Below are 24641 nucleotides of genomic sequence, written 5' to 3'. Positions count from 1 at the left end.
TGATGAAGAGATCTGGTCTGGGGATGACACGGTTCCTACATGATGAGGACGGCTGGCCATCTTTAGGAGTTATGGTTTCAAGAGAAACCAAATTAAAGATTTGTTTCAAAAGAAACAAACCCAAAGATTTGTTTCAAGAAAAATAAACTCAAAGATGATATTTTTAAAAGCAACTGTCTCAAAAGAGACCAAATTCGTTTTAAGGGAAACGACTCAAAGATGACGTTTAAAGGGAAACTGTCTCAAATGAGACAAAATTCGTTTAAAGGGAATTGATCTCAAAGATGTTTGTTTTGTTTCAAGGGAAACAAATTCAAAGATGGTAAATTTTGTTTTCCAAATAAACAAACTCGAAGATTTTTCTCAAAGAAACTGTCTCGAGAGACACAAAATTTTGTTTCCAAAGAAAGAGATTCAATGATTTTTTTTTCAAAAGAAATTGTTTTAAGGGATAAAACATTGTTTCCAGAGAAACAAACTCAAAGATGATATTGTTTTAAGAGAAAATGTTTCAAGAGAAAATGTTTCAAGAGAAAATGTTTCAAGTGAAACGACTCAAAAATGGTTTTATTTCAATTGAAACAAACTCAAAGATTTTGTATTTCTAGAGAAACTGCCTCAAGGGAGTCAAAATTTGTTTTAATAAAAACAATCTCAAAGGTGGGTAGTTTTAAAATAAATGGTCTAAACGATCCCAAAGGTTGGTATTTTCAAAAGAAGTTGTCTCGAGAGACAAAATTTTGTTTCAAAGGAAACAAACTCAAAGATTTTTTTCAAAAGAAATATGTCTTTAAGAGATAAAATTTTGTTTCATACTCAAAGATGAATCAATCTTAAGTGAGACCAAATTTGTTTCAAATGAAACAATCTCAAAAGTTAGTTTTTCATTAGAAACTGTCTCAAGAGAGACAACATTTGTTTTTCAAAGAAACAACTCAAAAGTTAGTTTTTCAGAGAAACTGTCTCAAGAGAACATATTCAAAGATTTTTTTTCAAAAGAAATTATCTTCAAGAGACAAAATTTTGTTTCCAAAGAAACAAACTCAAAGATTTTTGTTTCAAAAGAAACTATCTTAAGAGAGACAAAATTTTGTTTCCAAAGAAACAAACTCAAAGATTTTTTCAAAAGAAACAATCTCAAAGATTTTTTTCACAAAATTGTCTCAAGAGAGACAAAACTTTGTTTCAGACTCAAAGATTTTTCACGAAATTGTCTCAAGAGAGACAAAACTTTGTTTCAAAATAAATAGACTCAAAGATTTTTCAAAAGAAACAATCTCAAAGATTTTTTTCACAAAATTGTCTCAAGAGAGACAAAACTTTGTTTCCAAAATAAATAGACTCAAAGATTTTTCAAAAGAAACAACTCAAAGATATTTATTTAAAAGGAACAAACTCCAAGATTTTTATTCCAAAGGAACAAACTCAAAGATTTTTTCAAGAGAAACTGTCTCAAGAGAGACAAAACTTTGTTTCAAAATAAATAGACTCAAAGATTTTTTTCAAAAGAAACAACTCAAAGATATTTATTCAAAAGGAACAAACTCCAAGATTTTTATTCAAAATGAACAAACTCAAAGATTTTTTCAAGAGAAACTGTCTCAAGAGAGACAAAAAAATCGTTTTAAAAGATTCAAATATTGTCAATTTTGTTTATATGGAAATAATCTCAAGGGTGTTTTCAAAAGTGTTTATTTTGTTTCAAATAAAACAATTTCAGGATTTGTTAAAAGGGGAAACTGTCTCGTGCGAGACAAATCAGCTTTGAAAATCTCAAGTGATATTAATTTTGCTTTAAGTACAACAACCTTGAAATTTGTATTATGAGAGAAAATGATGTCTCAAGCGAGACAAAATTTGCTTTAAGATATAGTCTCAAATGAGACAAAATTTGTTTTTAGAGAAATTGTCTCAAGCGAGACAAAGTTTGTTTTTGAGAAAACGATCTCAAGTGAGATCAACTTTGTTTAATGTGAAACAAATTCGAAATTTAGATCTCAAAGGGAAAAGGTCTCAAGCGAGACGAAATTTGTTTTGAAAGAAACAACAATCTAAGGTGAGATTAATTTTGTTTTTAGTGAATCAGATTCAAAATTTGTATCTCAAAGGAAAAATGTCTCAAGCGAGACGCAATTTGTTTTAAAATTCTCAAAATTTGTGGAAAAATGTCTCAAGCAAGACATAATTTGTTTTAAAGAGAAATTTGTCTCAAGCGAGACAAAATAAAATTTGTTTTTAAGAAAACTATCTCTAGTGAGACGACACTTTATTTATTATATTTTTTTTAAGAAAATAATCTCAATAGCTCAAAGTTTGTCTATTGATTCCTGCATGTTGAGGAAACGTCTTCAGAAGATCTGATTGTTGACTTCAGGAAGCCAAATATGTGGATTGCATTGTTCTTTCAAGTTGAAAACATCTGGTTATTTCCGAGCTCTTATTTCCTGAAAAGATCAGAATGATGCATTTTTGACTAACTATCTTGGATGTTATGATAGATGTCAATATGAAATTTATTTGATTTTTTTGTCCAATTTGTCCTCAAGTGAGGAGAAAAATGTCTTTAATATATATGATGATAAATGTTTGATGCAAATTTTATGTATTATGTATGTATGTGTATATATGTATGTATGTATGTATGTATGTTTTCTCGATCTGGAAGGAGAATAGTTGCGAGAGTATTCTTCACTCTATCATTGATTCAGCTTGTCTGCATTTCCACTAGGGTGTACTCTTGCAAACTTAGACCTGAGACAACTTGTTTATTCCATCAAATTTTGCCCTAAAATTTAACTTCTCTTGCCCCAGCTTCGATCTTGAGCTTCAGATAGATATTTTTTTGAATTCCAAGATACGCCTCCAGAGAGATTATCTTGTTTGAAAATGTTTTTCTTCTTCTTTTATTTTCAAAAGTCTGAAAATATCAATAGTTTTGAAAAATGTTTAATCAAAAGTTTTAAAAATGTTGCTCCTTTCAAGGTTTCACAATTGACAAATCATAGAACAAGAGTTCATTGGATATCAAAGAATTAATTACAATTTTAATCCTTCAATAAATTATAGCTATTTGACAAGTGTCAAGATCAATGCTATCTTTGAGAAATGGTTAAGTAAGGAAGGATCAAAAGTCGCAAGTGGTTATTTTTGGTCAAAAGTATAGTGTTCTCATTTATTTGATGTTCTCTGATCTGATGGAGTAGCTTCTGTACTCAGTTATTGGAAGTGTTCTCTGACTCCCAACTCTCATGTTCTCATTCATGTTGTGTGATGCCTCATCAAGAGATTTGAGCAATCGTCTCCTATGTAATAATCTTCATATTCGAGCCGCCCTTTCAGGTTTTCAACTCGAATCCTCCTTTGGTTTCAAGACGTTACTCAGAATTTTACGTCTTTAACCCCCCTTTGTTATTTTTCTCTATCATGCACTAAAGATTTTAGAAAATCTTTATAAGTAAAATATTAATCCTGATAGGCGGGATGAAATATGAGGATAGTCTCTTCCGCTTAGAAATCCATGTATGATTAGAAGGGACTTGTAAGGCACATAATGTAGGTCATGGTTCAGGGTTATGAAAGAAAGGGATAAAAGGCCCAAACATGTGTTTTAAGGGTATTTGAACCAAGGATCAATTAACTCTGATGCCTTCGATCTTGTTTTGCTCAATTTGAGTATACTCGCATGTCCTTCTCTTGATGTTTTATGATCTTCGAGTCAAGTGATTCTAGAGTGATTGTGTTTGATTAATCTCACGGTTTGAAGCTCAATGCGTCATTTGAGTCAGGAGACTCTTTGTCTGTGTTCTTTGTCCTCTTTTTGTTCTTTGTTTTTTCTTTGATTTTTGCTTTGATTTTTCTCTTTGCTCTTTGTTTTTTCTTTGGTTTGATCTTTGCACTCTGCGTCTGGTTCACCTTTCGGTATCTCATTTGGATCAATTTTCTTCACTCAGATTTCCTTCACATTGACCCCCAGTGTGGAGGGTGATCCTTGGTTAGGGTTGAATCAAAAGAAAATATCATTCAGGCTCAAAGGGGACACAAGGGATATATTTTCTCCTTTTGTGAAGGGATAAAGAAAGAAAGCCGTTCATCATCTCATACACAGAAGTCCTTGCAGAAGAGGTATCCCCAGGGGGATAGATTTTCAGGATTAATTTTTATTTAAATGAAAACAGTAATTAATGCATGATAGAATTATTTTGAATGAATTGTATTTTTTCTCTTCGCTTCTTGCTCTCAACATGTCTCAATTGCTCATGCTCGTCTTCAGAAAATTGATGCGAGATGCCCCACACTGTGTCTTCTTTGTAGGAAGGTTTATGTTCAAGTGAACATCTTGTACTCAATGTCTGTAGGTTTCATTGGTAGAAAATGTTGGTTTTACGTCTAAGGAGACGATGGTGACTTTATTGGCTCAAAGAAAGGTATGGGTATGACTTTTGTGTCTCAAAAAATAAATACAGTGTTTCAAGGTGGAAAGAATATTTCAAGGTCTCAAAGAGAGGGAATGTTTCAAGGTCGAAAAGAATATTTCAAGGTCTCAAAGAGATAGAATGTCAAAAATTGGTAGTGACCAGGAATTATTTCGGGTAAAAAAAAATCGAGAGATTTTATTTTGGGTTTAGACAGAATAAAATAGGTCTAATCTTGCCATATGTCAAAAATCTATAATTCTTGAAGAATTAAAAGAATATGTAATTCATTCGATATTCAAAGAACTAAAGATTAAAATTTGTTCAATTATTTAACCTTAGAAAGTAGCATCATTTCAGTCATCAAAGATTAAAAATATTTAAGCAAATATTGAAGAAAGAACAAAAACGAGTTCAAACAAAACAATCTCTATGGATGCAAGTGGTTGATGCAATGACTTCTCTGGCTTAGTATTAGGATACCCCTGAATAAAACATATTATGGATTTTGTGCTTTAGTGTCTTGCAGTTGTCAGTGGTATGCTCCGAGCTCCCAACATGATAGCTGCATATGGCGTTAATATCATGGCCTTCAGGATATGGGGTATCTCTTGGTTTGGATTGAACTGGAGTCACAAGGTTCCTCTCAACTAGCATTGGGAGCAATTCCTCATATGTCATTGGGATTGGATTGATGCGACATAATGCCTTATGAGGTTTGGTCCCCAGATTAGCTAGATAAGATCCTTCAATGTTAATATCATCTCTTTCCTCATTGTCGGAATGACTAGTGCCTCCTATCTGGCCATTCTTGACTGCTCTTTCGATCATTTCTCCACACATGACAATGTCAGAGAAACTCTTAGTGGCAACCCCTATCATGTAGTCGATATATGGAGACTTCAATGTATCGATGAATAGAGTGATGAACTCTCTTTCAGTCATTGGCGGATGCACTTGAGATGTGAAATCCCTCCATCGTTGAGCATATTGTCGGAAACTCTCATAATTCTTCATCTTCATGTTCTGAAGCATTGCTCGATCGGGGGCCATATCAATCATGTGCTTGTATTGGCCCAGAAAAGCACTAGCCAAATCCCTCCAGGAGCGGACTTGGGTATGACTCAGTTGATTATACCACCTAGAAGCGGGTCCCATCAAACTATCTTGGAAGCAGTGGATCAACATCGGATCATTGTTGGTGTATCCAGTCATCCTTTGGATAAACATCGGGAGATGTGAATTAAGGCAACTGGTTCCACTATACTTTTCAAACTCGGGCATCTTGAATTTGGGCGGAAGCACCAGGTCAGGAACTAGTACTAGTTCTGTTGAATCTATCCCGTTGTGAGAGTTTTGTCCTCTCATTCCATGGAATGTCTCTCTGCACCACTATTTCAAATTATCTGGGATCTCGTTCTTGGCTCTTCTCGTCGCTAGGTGACTAGGAATCCTGTTGGGCGAGATAATTGGTTGCGAACTAGCCTGTGCTTTCACACATTTAACTGTTTCACGGGTCAATGAAATCTTTTCTTTGCCTTTTTCTTGGTTAAGCTCAGTCAATTTTGTTACCATTTGATCCACCAGGTCACTTTGATTTTACAAGATACGATCCACGGTAGTCTTTTGCATCTGCTCCATTTTAACCTCCCACTCAACTTGCATCTTTTGCAAACTCTCGTTCAACGCTTTCTTCAATTCCTCAAATTTTACATCCATTCTCAGTACTGTGTGAATGCAATTGCACAGTTAGAAGTGCTTCCTCAAAGTTTCACGCAATGTATGATTAATTCATGTAAACATGCTTAAATGGATATTGTGCAAAATGCAATGATGCAAATGCAAATGCAGAAATGTTGATCCCAACGATGAATATTTTAGAACAATTTTCCCCAGAGATAAAAGCCTTCGCCTCACAAGACAATCCACTTTACAGACATGCATTCGCTTAGATGCTGAGTCTGAAATAGATCGCTGCTTCGTCTCGGATCTTCGTCTTCGAAAACGATGCCCCTCAAGCGTTTCTGTAATATGACTCCGTTAATGCCCCGACGATGCGGAAGTCAGTGCGTCAATCCTTAATGACTAGAGATGAAATGATTGTAAATGAAAATCTACTACTGGAGTATTCTTTGGCTCAATTGATCATCATTTCAGTCTCGGATGCTGCACTATCTTCAAGCTCACTGCTTCGTCTCGGATCTTTGTACTTGGAACCGATACCCCTCAATGCTCTGTAAACTAACTCCATCAATACCTCGGCTATGCTGAAGTTTGTGCTTCACTCCCTGATGGTTAACGATGGAATAATTGTGGATGAGAATCTACTGCTGGATTACTCCTTAGATCAGTGGATTATCATATCAGTCTCGAATGATGCACGATCTTCGAGAAAATCTCATTCTTGTACTCTGGACTTCTTTTTAGCCCTCGATGCATGTCTGTGTATGCGATCGCTTGATTGAAAACTTTTATCTCTTCTTGTGAAAATTTTCTCTCTCGAATATCCCCTTGCGGAACAACACTTTTCGCATTATGTCATGACGATGCAATGCAATGCAAAGAAAGATAAAAAATGACATAAACAAAATAAATAAGTTAGTGTATAAAAACAAAAGAGAAAAACGAGTTAGTATGTGTAAAATAATTTATACGGATAAAATGTAATTCAGAGATGGATATAACACCTACCCTGTCATGATATCTACCCAAACATGCTTTCAATTAAATAACAATCCTACCCGGACATGCTATCTACCCAAAATGATCTATTTTCATTCAAGAAATTGGTCCTAACCGCATGGTATCTAGTTCGCATGCTTTATTCGGAAAAAAAAATTCTATAAATTTAAAAGGTTAAGGTTTAGAGTCGTTCCTCCTTCGTGTACACCTATTTTGGGTACCTACTGACGGACAAAGGTTCGGTATGACTATACCTAGGGTGATCGTTCGACGGTTCACTATATGCTTGGTTTCGGCTCTAACGGAAAAAAGGGACTCGAATTGTCCTTGATGTCGGTGCCCCCTTGGTCTGCCAGACCCTCGATCCTCACCCATTACAGGTTTCAAACGGAACGAGTTCAATTCGAGGGGATTCACTGTCTTATACCCGTACGAGGAATAAATCCCTACGAAGGTATAAGGTATGTATCCCATGGGTTATTTGCTAAAACTCATACGAAGAATAAATTCTTACGAGAGTAAAGCATTCACCCCAACTAATTTGGATCGAAGCTCGTGTCTAGAGCTTATGTTATGCTAATGCGAGTGATGTGTGTGAGGAGGAACATACCTACCTTCGACCCAAAAGGAAAACAAAACAAGGAAAAATGATAAAATCCTGACAAAGCTGAAAGCCAAAAATAAAATGTTAGTACGACAAAAAAACGAAGCAATTAAAAATTTCAATAAACGGATCATAAATTAACTAAAAACTAGAAATCATAATTTCCACCAAGATGACAATATGTAAACGACATACAGCCTGACTCTCTAAAAAAAAGTCCCCAGCAGAGTCGCCAAGCTGTCATAACCATTTTTTAGGTAAAACAATTAAATATTATTTTAAAAACGATTACGACTTTATTTTGGAAAAATTGGGTGATTTTGAATTGATTTGAATAAAATTGAAAAGAGTCGCCATCGACCTTTAGATTAGGCAGGTCGAATACCTAAAAACATCTTTTAAAATAATTTTAAGAAAAATCATTTTTAAAGACAAAAGGGGTCTACGTTTACCAGAAAATCGATTTGATGGGTTCGGGAGTCGGTTACGTGTGGGGAAGGATTAGCACCCCCACAGCGCCCAAAATTGGTACTGTATCGCTTACATATCGTCGTGATGATGGAAATGATAAATCGAATATAAAATTAACCTATGATCTATTTATTGAGATTTATTTAATTTGCCTCGAATTATTTAAAGAAAATCCTTTAACTCAATCAGAAATCTTGAAATTTGCAATCCTCCGTCGGGAAAGCTATTTCAACTATTTCTCATTCGTAAAAGAATATTCTACCATTGATTATGTTAAAAATACAAATCGAATATAACTAAAAACAATGTTTACATACGAATAAATTGATTAACTAAAAACGTGAATTGAATACAAATTAAAATTTTGAAATTTACATTCACATAAAATAAAGTAAATTGTCACTTAAAATAACACATTGCATCGTTTGAACAAATTAATTAGCAAAATATACTCAACTTATTTCAAGTTTCTATGTCGTTAAAATGCCGTACCGGATCACACCACTTCGACCAAGTGATACTTTCCACGCTCATTCTACGCATATGTATTCTTGAAAATAAAATCGAAAATCAATATTTCATACATAGATACAAATATAATGAGAATAAATGTAATTGGAAATACAAATAAAATATTTACATTAAATGAAATTAAAAACATTATTTACATAATACAATAACCGAATAACCAGTACAATAAAATCATACATAAATGACTGAAATAAAATATTCACAAATATCAGGGATAAATTCGAACATCTACCAAAATACCTATCATATGAAATCAGAGACTAAAACGAAATTATTACAAACATTGGGTCTAAAGTCAAATATCCACAAAATGACATAACATACATTAATAGGGCTAAAATAGAAATACATAAACATAATGGATTAAATTAGTAAAAGCATAAACTAACAGGGCTAAGAAGTAATTACCATAGTTCAAATTGCACATATTAAATAATACAGGTGTTAAAAATGAAAATAGCCCATAAATATTGTTAGTGACCAAAATGAGATAAACAGAAAGATAAAGGATCAAACTATACTTAAACCAAAAGCCCAACAATGATTAAAATAAAAATCCTACAAAAGACATGGCCGAATTAAAACATCAAAGAAAATACACCATATATAAAATTAGTGACTAAAATGAAATAAATCACATATCAGGGCTCAAAACAAAGTATTTGCCCAAAGCACACTAGTGATCAAATAGGGATCAAAATGAAAAGGTATAAATATCAACTCCAAAATAGAATAAACATAAATCATTAATTGATGACCAAAATGAAACTACATGAAATTAACAGCTAGATATAAACATTTAAAAGACATAATACAGGACTAAAATGAATTAAAACAAAACATTAAGACCGACTAATAATTAAACCAAAAGTGAAGCAGTGACTAAAATAAAATATTTAGAAATGATATGACCAGATTCAAATGTCAACAAAAATACACAACACAAGCTACCAGTGACTAAAATAAAATAACTAAAAACATTGATACTAAAGTAAAACATACATAAACATGACAAAGTAAACAAACTAGTGACTGAAATACAAATATTGTAAAATACACGTCTGAAACAGAATATTAGAAATTTCGTTTAATGATTAAACAAACAGATTACAAAATATGGGGGACCAAACATGTAGTTAACCCACAATCCGAAAACACGCATAAGGTCCCCATAGAACGACGTCGTTCGACTGTGTGGTCATAAACCATATTTAGGGTTCTAAACCCTAATCCCTCATTATTTTCTTCCTCTCTCAGCCGCTCAACCAAAGAAAACAGAAGTGAGAGAGTTTTAAAACTCTCTCAACTTCTTCCCATCGGGGAAGAAAGGGCCGCCTCATACCGGCGGCTATCCCGGAGGCCCATGACGGCCGGCACGGCAGTGCCCGGCGGTCGGAGGGAGTAAACAGTCTCAAAAGACCCCCTCCTTTACCCTCAACCCGAAAATCACCCCTACCTAACCTAAAACCGACCCTAAACCCTTAAATCTAAGGTATACCTTTTGAGAAAACAAGAAACCGGTGACCCTTCCTCTTCTCGATGACTTCTCCGATCAAGGTATGGTCTCCTCCCTCTCTATTTCCCTCTTGTTTTTTTTTTATTTTTTTGTTTGGTTCTAGTAGTTCTCTTTTTTCTTGTTTTTTTTCTGGTTTTTTTTTCTCTCCCTGAACCCGAATAGTCTCTCTCTTTTTTTTGTTATCCCCCTCTCTGTTCTCTTTGCTTCCTTCCTTTTATCTTGCTTTGCATGTTGATTTTTTTCGTTTGGTGAGATGATGATGTCTAGAATAGCTCATGGCTTTCTCTGATTTTGTAAGATATAAATCCCGAATATTTAGGGATTTATTGGTATTTTAATTTGGGGTTTGGTTTTTTGGTTGATTTGGTCCACTGTTGATGATGTTTTATTTTCTGTTTGATTGGTTCTGCTGTAGATGACTGTGGTGACGTGGGGACGGCGGCTGGACCATCGGAGTGGGCCGGAACAGTAACGGCGGCGTGGCATTCTTTCCTCTGTTGGGGCGGCTGATGATGATTTAGGGTTTTGAAACCCTAATTTTGTTGGGTTATCATATGATGGGCTCGGGTTAAGCCTAGGTTGGGCCTTGTTGTATTGGGCTTTGGCCTGCAAAAATATGTAAAATGTAATATTAATAATATAATAATAATAAATAATAATAATAATAATAATAATAAATATATATAAATAAGACCCGGACAAAAACGGGTGTCTACAGTAGGGACTTGGAATCGATAGGTTGGTGATAATTTTTATTTATTGCCCTTATTTGAGCATTCAGTGCAGGGTTTATGGTGGAAAGATCATAAACATTTTAAAAGGATTAAAGAACATTTATGACTAAATTCTTTTAAGGGTAAAAGAGATCACTGGACTATGCAAAAATGATCGTTTTGATCATCAAATTTTTAAAAATTACAAAATTTTATTGAATTATTACAAAACAGTCATTAAATTTATATAATTAAGCAATCATATTAAATTTCTATTATATTCAATGTGCTAATTTTTTTTTATAATTTATCAAGCTATAAGAGTTCTAAACCAATGGAACATATTCCAACTATTGAATATCGGACATTGTTTAGGAAATTTAATGTCTTATTTTATTAGGCTAATCAATAGTTGATATTGAAATTATATTTTAATAATAAAATAAAATATTTAAATCGATTAAGTGAAACTAAAAATAAAGTTGACAAAAGAATTAATTTATGATAATATAATCAAGAAAATAAAACAGTGGGGTTATATTGATTTTAATTTTATGTTAAAGAATATGTATAAATCTAGGCTTAATTAATGGTTCTTGAGATTTTCGATTTTTTGAAATAAAAAATTTCCTCATTTCTTAGATTTTTTTTTCATCTAATTAAGCCTTTTTAAACCTAAAAAATTATTTTATTTCACCTTTCGACCGATGAAAATTATCGTTTGATTATTATGATGTTATTATGTAGGCTCACATTATGATGTTATTATGTAGGTTCACATGTAAATAATATCGTGGTAGATATGTTTAATTAATTAAATAAGTCTATTTTAAAAAATAGTTAAATTCCTAGCATTTACATGCGTATCGCTAGTCAAATGAATTATATCATTCTAGTCGGTTAAAGAATGATAATTCTTTTAGGTTTTCAAAAGGCTTAATCAAGTTAAAAATATAGGGGTCGTATTGATTTCTTTTTTAAGTTGAGGCCTCAAAAGTTGTCTTTGGTGTGTTGTTCATCTATTTTATTTTTTGTTTTATTGATCGACGAAGATAACAATTTTAATATTGATTATCGATCATTAATTTTTTTATTGTCTTTTCTTTTTCTTATATTGTATCTCTATTTTCTTTTATTTTTTAGTTTTCAATATGTATGTTTCTATAACACGTTTTTATTAACTTTATGACATGTTTTCTTCTGTGTTCCTTTTGACATGTTTTTCGATTGATTATTCATTTTTTTCATTTATATTTTTTCTAATGGTTGATTTGACATCGTCACGACTGATTAAGATGACGTTTATCTGATATCTTGTTGATATTCCGTGCTTTGGACTCTCAAATTGGATTTGACTATCCAATTTGCTTTTGTGGGTAGCTTTTTACATCGCTCGAGTCTGATTTACGGTTTGTTGGTGGTCTTTCAATAGTTTGATCCTCTTTTATCGTTTATTGATGCGATCAGATCTACTTGATGTATTATAATTTTTTCCTTAATTATATGTTTGATTTACAATTGTAATTAATTTTTATTATAATTTGAGATATTTTTTGTATCTAATAAAATTAGTTTTTTCTTTAAAAGGAAAAAAGTTTGAGGCCTCAAAAGTATTAAGCCATCAATCTATATATTAATAAAAGTAAATTGATTATTTTTATATTATTAAATGTGGATAAGATTTCTTTCCAATTAGAACTAATTTATGGTTTCTAACGAATTTCGTCCCCGACGGTTACCGTACCTATGTCATCCACTAATAAAAAAAGAATCTATGATGCAATCAAACCAATAGAATAACGCCACGTAGAATGACAGCACATTGGAAAAGCATGATTGGGTGAAGACCAAAACAAAAAGAGGCAAAATTGAGACAGGCCTCGTGGTGCTCTTTGAATCACCGGATTTGGATTTTCAAATCTCTATCTCTTTTCCCTAATTTCCCAAATCGCTCTCTCTTGGCGGCTGTGGCCTCGAGGCTTGGAGTGTAATTTGCCATTCCAAAACCCCCAAATCTGAGCTCTTGGGATCCGTTTTAGGGTTTAGAGTGTGGGATGGCGTACAGTTGCCCTGCAGGTATCCTCGATCATTCGTTTATGTGTTTTTTCGTGTAGATCTGTACGTGTTCACGCTTTTCGATCCACCTCATATGCATTGAAATTGCTGTTTCTAACGATTCTTGTTCTCAATTTTATAAGATTGATGCCCCCGTTTGCTTCCTTTTATATGGTTGTTGATCTTTTTTCGAGTATTCCAGAAGCTTTTGATTTTGTTGTTATTCAATTTGATTGATTGATTGAATTTGCTGCAAAAGGAATGTTTTCTCTGTTGTTGACTTGTTATTTATAATTTGTGAGTCTAAATCGCGAAAATTCGTTTTTCTTTAACTTGTTGCATTCTTTTAGAAGCAGCAGAGCTGTTGCAGAAGTTGTCTATAGATTCACAAGCAAAGCCTTTGGATATTCCTGAGCCTACCAAGAAGGTAGCTTCCTTTTCCTACTTTGATTGCTAGTATGGATAAAACTCTGCTGTGCGATGCTGATGTTTTAGTCGAAATTAAGTAGGAAAGAATACGGATCTATTTTTGGTTGATTGGATCATGGTTATCTAAATGCGTGATTTATTTTCTCTGCAGCCTTCTGTTTATCAGTACGGTTCTGTTGATTCAGGCAACGCTGGAAATACCCAAGCTCCATCTTTTGAGAGATCTGCAACGCCTTTGCTTCCCGATTTTGTGGATCCAACTATGTGTTATATTCCTAGTGGTTATCCATCTGCCTATTACTATGGAGGTAGCAAACAAACTGTTCGTTTGGTTTTGGATCTGTTATTATGAAATAATTGGAGCTAAAGTTGGATTTCATCTGCATGTTGTGTATCGCAGGCTTTGATGGCACTGGTAATGACTGGGATGAGTATTCACAATATGTGAATCCTGATGGAGTTGACATGACTAATGTGAGTCCTCATTTTCTCCTTGTACTGGAAGTAAATGTTAGCTGCTATATCTTTTATTAAATTTATGTAATATTGTGTTGTCAGGGAGTATATACGGACACTGGATCTGTTATGTACCATGGTTATGGCTATGCACCATATGGACCATATTCACCTGCAACTTCCCCAGTTCCGACTTTGGGAAGTGATGGTCAACTGTATGGGCCTCAGCACTACCAGTATCCTCCCTTCTTCCAGCCGGTTACTATGTCCAGTGGTCCATTCACTCCAAACCCTGCTGCTCCACCCCATGGTGAGCTTGTGACCTCTGCTGCTGCTGATCAAAAGCCCTCACCTGTTGAAACGGTGAATTTGAATTCCAATGGAATTGCTAATGGAGGCGGTGTGAAGGGCAATAATGGTCCAGTTGCAATAAAAGCATCATATCCCAGCTCATTTAATTCTAATAATTCTTATGGAAAGGGAGCACCGTCAGTTGGTTTTTCTACCTCCGGATATCAGAATACAAGATATGGTTTTGATGGGTTTCGGTATCCTATCCCATGGCATGATGGCTCTATGTATCCTGATGGACAGCACAGGCCTGTGACAAACACTGGAATAAACAAGTCGGTTTCAAAAGCAAATGGTTTTCCATCTTCAAGGAATCAAAACTTCCAATCTAATTCTAATTATATGGTATGTATGATTTGGCTTGTCTAATAAGTATTTAACACAATATGGATCTTACTTATTTTGGTGTTATATTCTTCTAAAATTTTTCTTCTATTGATTGTACCTTTGAATTTGTAGGGACTGCATCATCCTGGGCCAATGTCCGAAATGGGCACTGCACATGGTTATATTAAAAGGATGTACCCGAACAAACCATATAACCAGTATGGTAACACGTTCAGATCTGGAATAGGCTTTGGATCTAATGGTTATGATTTGCGAACAAATGGAAAGGGTTGGTTGCCTGACAACAAGTATAGACCAAGGGGACGAGACAATGGTTACTTTGGTTCTGACAATGATATCATGGACAGTCTTAATGAATTGAACAGGGGGCCTAGGGCCAAGGGACCCAAGAACCAGAAGGGTGCAACTCATGTCTCAGCTGCTACTGATGGGCAAAATATTCCCGCAGATGGAACCTCGGATGAGGAGAAAGAAAAGGAATACATTGTTCCAGACCGTGAACAATATAACCGAGAGGAATTCCCTGTGGATTTTGATGATGCCAAGTTCTTTGTTATTAAATCTTACAGCGAGGATGATGTGCACAAGAGCATCAAGTACAATGTTTGGGCAAGCACACCAAACGGTAACAAAAAGCTTGATGTAGCTTACCAGGAGGCTCAGCAGAAATCTGCTCATTGCCCTATATTTCTTTTCTTCTCGGTTAGTGTCTTATCGCATCTTATCTATCTTGGCAATTTATTCCTTGTTTGTTGCTGCCCTTAATTTCTATGATTTTTTAAACCTTTTGTAGGTCAATACAAGCGGGCAATTTGTTGGCCTTGCTGAAATGGTAGGGCCTGTCGACTTTCAGAAGAACGTCGAATTCTGGCAACAAGACAAGTGGACAGGTTGTTTTCCACTAAAGTGGCACATCGTTAAGGATATACCTAACAACTCCTTGAAGCACATTACCCTAGAGAACAACGAGAATAAGCCTGTCACGAATAGCAGGGATACACAAGAGGTATTCTTTGTTCCTAAAAGAGCTCTCTTTTTTTACGGAGTCAGGGTAACTTTCATTTGGTTTTTTTGCAGATTGAGCTCGAGCAAGGGCTTAAGTTGCTCAAAATCTTCAAGGAGCATTCGAGCAAAACTTGCATTCTTGACGACTTTGAATTTTACGAGGTTCGCCAGAAAGCAATTCAGGAGAAAAAGGCTAAACATCAGTCGCAAAAGCAGGCAAAACACTTCAAGGCCAAATTCTGCGTTCTTTTTATATCTGTGCTTGTTTATCCATGAAAATTGATCTGATTCGGTTCTTCAAAATCACAGGTGTGGGAAGGAAAGCCAGAAGCTGCGGTTGAAAGGAACGATGTAGCAACAAACGGTGGTTTGATCAATCAACCCAGTACCGCTCACCTGAACAGTAATGCAGAGGTATCGGAAAACGGCCCAGAGACAAAATCCGGAGATACCCAAAATGGGTCAGTAGCCGTTTCGTGAATTCCCTTGCGGTGGTTTGTGGTCTCTTGTAGAATATGATGCTTGCACAGGGTGTGAGATTATTTAAGTGAAATTTTTGATGCTTTAGAATTGCTATAGATCACAGATCCATGGGTGACCACATGCTATGAATGGACATGTTTCTATTTAGTGTTTTACCTCTTAGTAGTTGGGTTTTTAGGTTTCGTTTCTCTATTTTTATTACCCCCTTTTTCTTTCTTTTTTCCATTATTATTACTATTATGCAGTATTCTGTTTCTGAAAAAGAAAAGGGGGAAAACTAATAAGAAACCTTGTTGCAGTTCAAAACGACTTCGTTTTATGATATTATTATCTTCTTCGTTGATGTTTATTATATTCAGTATTGTCCATTATTATTACTATTACTATTATTATTCATGAACAATACATTTATTTATCGATTCTTTCTTCTGTCAAATCATATTGAAAGAATATTCATACATTTATTTTATTCATTTCAAATAAATAAAAAATATACAAATAATCTATAATAAAATATTATTTTACTAAATCTATTAATTAATAACAGACAAAATAATTATTCACCTATCCATACACTCAAATACATACACATTAATTAAAAAAATGATAAAACTTAATCTTAAAACTATTTAAACTGTACATAAAAGGTTATATACACAATGACAATACTAATAAACATTATTAAAATATTATCAAGTTTAAATAACTGATAATTTCTTAACAAAACAAGATAAATTTAGAACACAAAATTAATTAAATAACCATTTCATAATTTTTAACAATTAAAAGACAATAAAATAACATACTGTAGTTAATAAAACCTTACAATTTTTAATAATAAAAAATATCATTCTATAACTTTTACTTAAAAATCATTTTATAAATTTTAATAATAAAATCATTTTATAAATTTTAATAATAAAATCATTTTATAACTATTAACAAACAAGTAAACTTAAAAACTTCAACTTATAATCACTATTAATATTTTTTACCCTTCACGTTAATTTTATATATATTTTTTCTTATGAATATTTTCTTTACGAAATATAACAAAGAGTCAGAAGTAGCTGGTAATGTTCTCATAGAATAATCAATGGGAATCCGTCTGAATATTTTCATCATCCTCTTTTTTTCCAAAATCAAAATAAAAAACAATTAGAAGACTCGAAAGAAATAACCTGGAACAGATTTAAGTGGAAAAATAATCAAAAGTGCCTCAGAGATCTCGGTGGAAATGATCATCAGATGGTAAGAAATACCATCAAGAGTAGCAAATATTTTATCACATCACGGGCAATCAATTTTCAAAACCTTAATTTTTCAATAAAAAGAGAGGAAAAAGCTCAAGAGTCAGAAGTAGCTGGTACTGTTCTCATGGAATAAATCAATGGGAATCCGTCTGATCTTTTTCATCATCCTCTAATCATTTTCCTCCAAATTTCTAAAAAAAATCAAAGAATACTGAACAAATGTATCTACCTTGTCACCAATAAATCCCAGAAGAAGAAGAATCGGAGCTAAAGGAAGAGCATACACAGAGGAAAACTGCGTATACAGCGAACCTTTGCTTTGGCCTAACGATAGATCCCCTGATCCATTCATGTATACGAAGATCAAAGGATTGCAATTACTAGGCCTTCTATACACCGAGTTAAATCGAACTCGGAAATTTGCGTTAACTAACTAAGAAAATTGTGAAGAAGATACGAGTTAACCCGGCAGCTTGTTCCAGAGAAGGGAGTAGATATTGAGGGTATATATAGTGGAAACTCGTGGAGAAAAACCCTAAAAGAGCCTAATGTCTTGTTGTTTGGGCTTGGGCCTCTATCTCTTTATTTGTTTTTAAAACTTTTTTAATGCTATTTTCAGAATATTTGCGTGTCATTTTAAATTTATTTTTAGGATAAATAATATATTTGGTATTTCAGTTATCATTTTCTCTTATTTCTTCATGGTTTTTTAGGTGTATTATGGCCTCTTACTTTTCTTATTTATTCGTTCGGTATGCACCTTAGTTTATTCTAATTTTATTAAATTGTTTTTTATCTTTACATTTATCTTTTTACAAGGAGTTTAATATAAAATTAGAATGAGTGACCCTTAAATTTGAATGAGCTTGAAGAAGGTGGAGCGGAACGCCTCCTCCAGGTAAAAACGAATTACGAAAAGTTCCAGAGTTCGACGTTGAAGCTGCCGGACATGAGTTACCCTTAGATTGTGTATTTTATTTATACATATTCAAATTATCAGCCACAAAAGTAAAATAAATTAATATATGTAAAATAAAATTGTAATTAGATTAGATTAATTATTAGAGTGATATTAAATTCTTATTAACGATGCCGTTTTGTTTCTGAAATCACGTCCTTCAGATTTTAAGCCCTGGCAAAGCCCCGTCACAGATCCCCAGTTGGAAGCTGTAGACGACGACTAGTATTCGTTCTCCGACTGGCTTTGCGAAAGCTTTTGATTCAGATTTTTTTTTGCATTAGAAAGATGAAATCACATTCCATTTTCATTCTCCTTGTATTTTTCATAGCTTCATTTCTTAGATCATCGTCTTCCTCTGCTCCTAAGCACCCTTACCATGGAATTTCTCCTCAAGGTCTTGTACAATCTCTTTTTTTTTTCTAACGATTTTCCAACGGATTTCTCATTGTTTCGTTTACTTATGCTGATAATTGCTTATATGAATGATACCCAGATTTGGATTACTACAAATCATCGTCGGACACCGTTAAATGCAAAGACGGATCCAGAAAATTCTCCAAATCTCAGCTCAATGATGATTTCTGCGATTGTCCCGACGGCACGGACGAGCCTGGTGGTTTTCCCCCCTTTTGATTTAATGGGTTTGACATGGTATAAGTCATCTTCCTTATTTAACCTTCATTTTCTCTCTCTCATAGGTACATCCGCCTGCCCAGCAGCGAAATTCTACTGCCGGAATGCTGGACATGTTTCGCAATTCTTGTTTTCCTCTAGAGTCAATGATGGGATCTGTGGTAAGTTCATTTCACTAGTAGAGAATGGGGCTGTAAACGAGACGAGACATATAGCTTGTTATTTGAGATTGACGCGGTTAAAGCTCAGGTTACATTCAAATAGACTCGAGCTCGAACTCGAATTCTAAAATTTTAGATTTTTAAAATTAAATTATTAATATTATTAACATTTATGGTTTTCATGTACATAAGGTTCGAGTTCGAGTCAAGCTTGACAATTTTAAACTCATGAGTTTTCGAATTGAGCTCTACTCTGCTCGTTTACAGCCTAGTAGAAAATGGCTGATGTTATTTTATTTTATTTTGCAACAATGAACTCTTGTTTTTGTATGTACCCTTTTGGTTGCTTTTTATTCACTGTACTTTATCTTCAGATTGTTGTGATGGGAGTGATGAGTACGATGGTAAAGTGAAGTGCCCCAGTACGTGTTGGGAGGCTGGTAAAGTGGCTCGAGATAGGCTGATGAAAAAAATCAGTACTTATAAGGAGGGGATTACATTGAGAGAGGAGGAAATTGAAGTGGCTAAAGTAGGTCTAGCTAAAGATGAAGCAGAACTAGCAAAGCTTAAAAACGAGGAGAAATCATTGAAGGACATTGTTGAACAGCTTAAAGGTAACATTTTCTTCTGAAGATTCCGTCCTACTTGTCGTGTTACCATTGTGGATGAGGCAATCTTGAACTTAGTCTGATTTGGATTCCGTGTGTATGTTGTTGAAGTGTTTTGTTTTGTTTTTCTGTTGTGGTTGTTTATGGTGTGAGCTTTTTCATGATCAGTGACACTAAAATGTCATGTGAAGAAGGTAACTACAAATATGTGGCATGTCATACGTTTATAGTTTACCTGAAACAAGATTTTGTCCCTGAAGCTCATTGATCATTTCATTGTTTTTCTCATCTGTTCATTAAGTAAAATATCTCATGTGTTAATAGCAAATGTCATCACAATACTAGATCCCAAATTTTACACTGCCTTAATATGGTGTCTATGATTTTATAAGGTGTATTTATAAACTGCTCTTGATTCTAATAAAATAAACCAGCCTTTACTCTTATTACTAATGCATCAAAAATTAAATATCAAAGATTTACCTTCTTTGTGGATGATTGTTCATTAGGGAACTAAACAATTGACTAATTCAAGTTAAAAGGTATTGAAAATGTGAAGTAGGTAGAAGCAGTCAAAATTTTCTATTGTCTGACAACATGGTATTTATTGTTCTAACTAAAACATCTCATGTTCTTCCTTTTCCAAACCATTTCAAGGACAATCCATGAAGAAATTGCTTTTTGCTTTTTTCTTTTTTCGTAAACCCATCTAGTGATTTTACTGCTCTTTGTTGTAGGCTTTATATATCAAACATAATTACAATAAAACTATGCATGAAATATTTATAGTTTTTCAAATAGAACCTACATTTTATGTGTGTCGAGGGTTCAAATAATCAAGTTTTCATCTGTTTGCTGTTAAAAATTGACCTAAGGGTCCACAAACTGTACCTACATTTTTCTTTGTACATGTTAATGTTTGAGCTTATTGCAACATAATTTATTTGTTTACCTTGTATAGAACATAAAGAACAAATAGAGAAGGCAGAGGAGAAAGAAAGGTTGCAAAAAGAGAAGGAAGAAAATGAGAAAAGAAAAGCTGAGGAAGCTTTAAGAGAAAAAGGCAAAGCTGAGGAGGAAGGAAAGGTGGAAAATGAGAAAGTTGAGCAAGAAGCTAGCAGTGAAGACAAACACGAAGAAAGTACAAATGATGATAAAATTGGTAACATCGAGGATTCTTCTGTAAATGAGGTTGGTTTGGTTGTTTTTTAATTTTCTCTTGAATTGTCTTTACATGAGTGCACATTTTATTACTTCTGTTTGTTTTTTCATTGTTTTTGTTATTATCGACTTTTGGCAGGACCCCAAAGTAGATGTTAATGAAGGCGATCCATCAAACAAAGTTGAAAACAGTGATATTTCCAAAACCGAAGGAGTTCCTCTTAATAAGGAAGAGGTGGTATATTGTAATGGTCATTTCTTTCACATAGAACCTCCAGAATGCTTGTCTTTTCTACTTCTATCTTAGAGAATGGCATGTTCTTGCTTTGTTTTGTAGCATTTGTTAGAAAACAAGCATGAGCCTTCTTTGCCAAGACACAATGAAGATTCTGTGGTGTCAACTGAAGTTGATGAAGATGCCGGAAGCAAAATACCATCTGGTGAAGACAAGAAAACAGTAATTTACTCTACTACTCAACTTTCCTTTTTTTGTCAAAAGCTTATAGGATATTATGCTATAATCTATTGAAGAAATTGTTGTCAGATTGGTCTTGAGGGATAAGCCCCCTTAAGTAGTTAAGTTGCTTTCCAGAAATAAGAAATTGAAGCATGTTGTTGAAAAAGTTCTATTGAATAGTTTATCTATCTAACCCAAGGGTCATGGTTGCGCCATTTAAAATAATAAACAAAAATTGTATTAGAAGCCGGAGATTAGTTGTCCCAGAAATAGCTCACAAAGGACAAAGAAAGATGAAATCGTTAATTATGGTTTCACAAAGAGGTATATAGCAACATGTTAGCTGACATTTTGGTTTTAATTGTAAACATGTTATCCTGCACTGTTGCAAAACTTGTTTCTTTTAATTGTCTCTATGATAGAGTTGAAGTAGAAGCAGGTTGATTTAAGATCCACTGTATCAGCTAACACGTTTGGTTATGTTCCGGATTCTTTATTCCTTATTACAAGTAGCAGCTTCTGTAATTTTCTGTTGTAGGTTTTGAGTCCCATTAATCATGAAAGGGGTTTTTAATGAGGCCTTCAATTCTTATCAAAAAAAATTCTGTTGTAGGGTTAAGAAAGGGTCTGAGACTGAGAATGAAAGGATGAAAACAAGCATGAGTAGCATATTTTTGGTTTTCAGTATATGTGAATTATGAAGTACAGTTTTCTTTTAGGGCTTTTACTTCAGTACATTTTACTTAAGCAGCGTATAGTTTTTATAATAGGCAGCCGTACAAAAAGTTTCTCAATAGTCTGTCCATGCATGAACTTGACAAGTTTATGAGGTACTCCATCTTTCTTCGTCCACATAATTGCTCTCTGGTGTCTGCAGGAGAGTGATGCATCTGAAATTACAGAGGGATTGTCGAGGGAAGAGTTAGGTCGTCGTATTGCTTCCCGTTGGACTGGGGAAAGTACTGAGAATCAAGGGGAAACAAAACATGATACTGATGACAGCCATGAAGAAATGCAAAAGGACGAACATGAGGAGGAAGAATATGACAGCTACGCTTCTGATAGTGATGAGGAGGAAACTGGAAAGTATGATGATAATATAGATGATGTAGATGATGAACCGGATGATCGTTATGAAGAGGAGAATAATGATGACTCAACCTCGTACAAATATGACACAGATGATGAATCTTACTTGTCAGGTGTGCAATTCTTTTTGGGTTGATATTTCATTTTAAGCTGGGCTAATGCAATCACTAAGCTTATTGTTAAATATGTTGTTAGAAACAAGCGCCTCAAATAACCAGTCTTGGTTGGAGAAGATACAAAGAACATTTAGGAATGTTCTTGATGCTGTTAATGTATTCAAAACTCCAGTGAATATATCAGGTATATGCTGAACTCCCACTAATGATTGCTAAAAATTTATTTGAGCATATGGAAATGAGCAACCTTTTATGTTTTACGTGTTCAGATGCAGCTCATATACGCAAGGAATATGATGCAGCCAGTGCCAAGTTGTCTAAAATACAATCTAGGATATCAAGTTTGACACAAAAGCTAAAACATGATTTTGGTATGTGGTAAACTCTTTCAGTGACTAATGGTGAAAAAGAATTGTATTGCTTTGGCTTCAATAAACTGAAATTGTGTTTAATATTACAGGACCCGAGAAGGAGTTCTACGCGTTTTATGATCGTTGTTTTGAGATCAAGCAAAACAAGTTAAGAACTTCTTGTTGCAGTAGATACTCTATTGCATAGATTGTCAAACAAAATTATTGCTATAATAATTTCCATTTATTTCACTTTTTATGATTGAGACCTTTGGCTTCAGGTATGTTTACAAAGTCTGCCCGTACAAGCAAGCTTCTCAGGAGGAGGGCTACTCAAAAACCAATTTAGGGTAGGCTTCTTGCATTCATTTTGTTCTCTAATTTTTGTATAATTTCTTTGGGTACTGGCCCTCGAACCTTGTCTAAGGAGAGAGAGGATCACCGAAGGCAGGGAAAGAGACGGTATTTTGTTCTCTAATTGATTTAAAGAAAAACATCTCATACATTTTAGACTCCATTATAGGGTTAAAGGGTCGATGAGTGTGGTAAAAGGTATATTTATTAACATTAAAAAATTAACTAATTAATTAATACATGCCAATTTCTTAATCTTGCTTACGGAGTTTAACTTTTTTCTAACTAGTATATGGAAAACAAATTCTTGATAGAAACATTGTTTTATAAAGTGGAAAGTTTAAGGTGTCATTTGGGATGTAAAGGGATAGAATATACCGTATGAAATCTATTTGCTTTTTATCAACTGTGAGATTATCGAAATTTTTATTATTACCTTGGAAGTCAATGCTAGAGCTGAATCTCTTAGCTTTTTAATCAATCATTGTTTGGAGAATTATTGGTCTATTTATTCGCCTGCTGCTTTGAATTCCTAGGATATATTGGAATCTGTTTGGAACTGTAGTTTTCCAGGTTGTAGCTAGTAAGGTGGTATCTTATTCGTGCATGTTTATGGTACATGCCTTACAGTTCCCTTGCACTACTCATATGTGAAAACATGTGTTTTGTGCTCCTACTCTCTAAATATAGGAAAAAACTCTGGAAAAATAAACGGAACCACCTATGTCAAACATGTACTGGTATAATAAGTAATATAGATAGTGTAATTGTGCTTGTCCTGATGTGCATGGATGAATGCATGTAGGATACCTTCATAATTCTCTTCAACTGAACATTTACAAGTTTCATATTCACTCGACTTCTGTGGTTATTTTTTTGTTGGGTTATACTAGACGTTGGGACAAATTTGAGGACGGATACAAGATGATGGTATTTTCAAATGGAGATAAGTGTTGGAATGGCCCGGATCGAAGCATGAAGGTACTGTCCTCTTACATGGTTTTTCCAATGATCAGGGCCGTTAAATAATGAAATGGTTTTATTTTCCAATTTCCTTATGGACTATTTCACGAGTGAGATGTAGGCAAAAGTAAAACAAGAATGAATCATGAAGTTGACTATCAAATTGTTGTAATTGTTCTCAATAAATGTCTTCTTCCTTTCAGGTGAAATTAAGATGTGGCTTGAAAAACGAGATCACCGATGTTGATGAACCAAGCCGTTGCGAGTAAGGCTCTCTCTCCCTGTCTGTGTGTGTGGTGCGTCCATGCATGTGTGCACGAATTATTCTCCTAAAATTTTGTTTGTAATGTCAGATACGTAGCTCTATTGTCCACCCCATCTCTTTGCCTCAAAGATAAACTGAAGGTAATAAGCAGTAACTGCAATGAATTCGATGATGCAATTCTCTTCTCTACTGCTTCGACATAATCTAAACAGTT

At 34.1% G+C, this 24641-nt stretch overlaps 2 protein-coding genes and 3 non-coding genes across 7 annotated transcripts; 2 read left to right on the top strand and 3 right to left on the bottom strand.

The window, feature by feature from the left end:
- Positions 1-1792: 1792 nt before the first annotated feature.
- On the top strand, positions 1793-24641 carry LOC120142408 (glucosidase 2 subunit beta-like). Of its 3 annotated transcripts, XM_039157113.1 has the most exons (17): positions 1793-1798; positions 9972-9980; positions 18552-18664; positions 18764-18883; positions 18969-19064; positions 19439-19678; positions 20634-20863; positions 20973-21071; positions 21171-21290; positions 22168-22492; positions 22575-22679; positions 22765-22866; positions 22956-23013; positions 23127-23195; positions 24093-24180; positions 24366-24427; positions 24516-24641. In XM_039157113.1, the coding sequence occupies exons 3-17, from the start codon at positions 18556-18558 to the stop codon at positions 24628-24630; spliced, it is 1938 nt and encodes a 645-aa protein (XP_039013044.1). In that variant the 5' UTR covers positions 1793-1798; positions 9972-9980; positions 18552-18555; the 3' UTR covers positions 24631-24641. The 3 variants fall into 3 exon arrangements, with proteins under 3 accessions (XP_039013044.1, XP_039013046.1, XP_039013043.1); XM_039157115.1 differs by lacking the exons at positions 1793-1798; positions 9972-9980 and having other exon boundaries at positions 18473-18664; positions 22171-22492; XM_039157112.1 differs by lacking the exons at positions 1793-1798; positions 9972-9980 and having other exon boundaries at positions 18476-18664.
- Positions 12817-16211, top strand: LOC120142407 (YTH domain-containing protein ECT2-like). Its single transcript, XM_039157111.1, has 9 exons — positions 12817-13005; positions 13335-13411; positions 13565-13721; positions 13814-13887; positions 13972-14565; positions 14680-15270; positions 15362-15574; positions 15646-15789; positions 15883-16211. Exons 1-9 carry the CDS (start codon positions 12984-12986, stop codon positions 16051-16053), a joined length of 2043 nt encoding a protein of 680 aa, XP_039013042.1. The 5' UTR covers positions 12817-12983; the 3' UTR covers positions 16054-16211.
- Positions 17112-17187, bottom strand: LOC120142441. Its single transcript, XR_005517850.1, has one exon. It is a non-coding gene; the product is annotated as a small nucleolar RNA R12 (small nucleolar RNA).
- On the bottom strand, positions 17272-17355 carry LOC120142439. Its single transcript, XR_005517847.1, has one exon. It is a non-coding gene; the product is annotated as a small nucleolar RNA SNORD24 (small nucleolar RNA).
- On the bottom strand, positions 17405-17481 carry LOC120142442. Its single transcript, XR_005517851.1, has one exon. It is a non-coding gene; the product is annotated as a small nucleolar RNA R12 (small nucleolar RNA).

Source organism: Hibiscus syriacus, unplaced genomic scaffold (genome assembly GCF_006381635.1).
Source record: "Hibiscus syriacus cultivar Baekdansim isolate YM2019G1 unplaced genomic scaffold, ASM638163v2 tig00110828_pilon, whole genome shotgun sequence".
NCBI classification, from domain to species: Eukaryota; Viridiplantae; Streptophyta; class Magnoliopsida; order Malvales; family Malvaceae; genus Hibiscus; species Hibiscus syriacus.
The sequence above is the reverse complement of the archived record's forward strand: the minus strand, read 5'-3'. Positions and strand labels throughout refer to the sequence as shown.

What these genes read in the sequence shown, in the direction of transcription:
- LOC120142407 (XM_039157111.1), top strand. Translation starts at nt 12,984, where the DNA reads ATGGCGTACAGTTGCCCTGCAG. An exon ending in ATCTGCCTATTACTATGGAG is followed by an intron (nt 13,722 to 13,813) that starts GTAGCAAACAAA and finishes TGTGTATCGCAG; the next exon opens with GCTTTGATGGCACTGGTAAT. An exon ending in CTATATTTCTTTTCTTCTCG is followed by an intron (nt 15,271 to 15,361) that starts GTTAGTGTCTTA and finishes AACCTTTTGTAG; the next exon opens with GTCAATACAAGCGGGCAATT.
- LOC120142408 (XM_039157113.1), top strand. Translation starts at nt 18,556, where the DNA reads ATGAAATCACATTCCATTTTCATTCTCCTTGTATTTTTCATAGCTTCA. An exon ending in CCATGGAATTTCTCCTCAAG is followed by an intron (nt 18,665 to 18,763) that starts GTCTTGTACAAT and finishes AATGATACCCAG; the next exon opens with ATTTGGATTACTACAAATCA. An exon ending in GATGAACCAAGCCGTTGCGA is followed by an intron (nt 24,428 to 24,515) that starts GTAAGGCTCTCT and finishes TTGTAATGTCAG; the next exon opens with ATACGTAGCTCTATTGTCCA.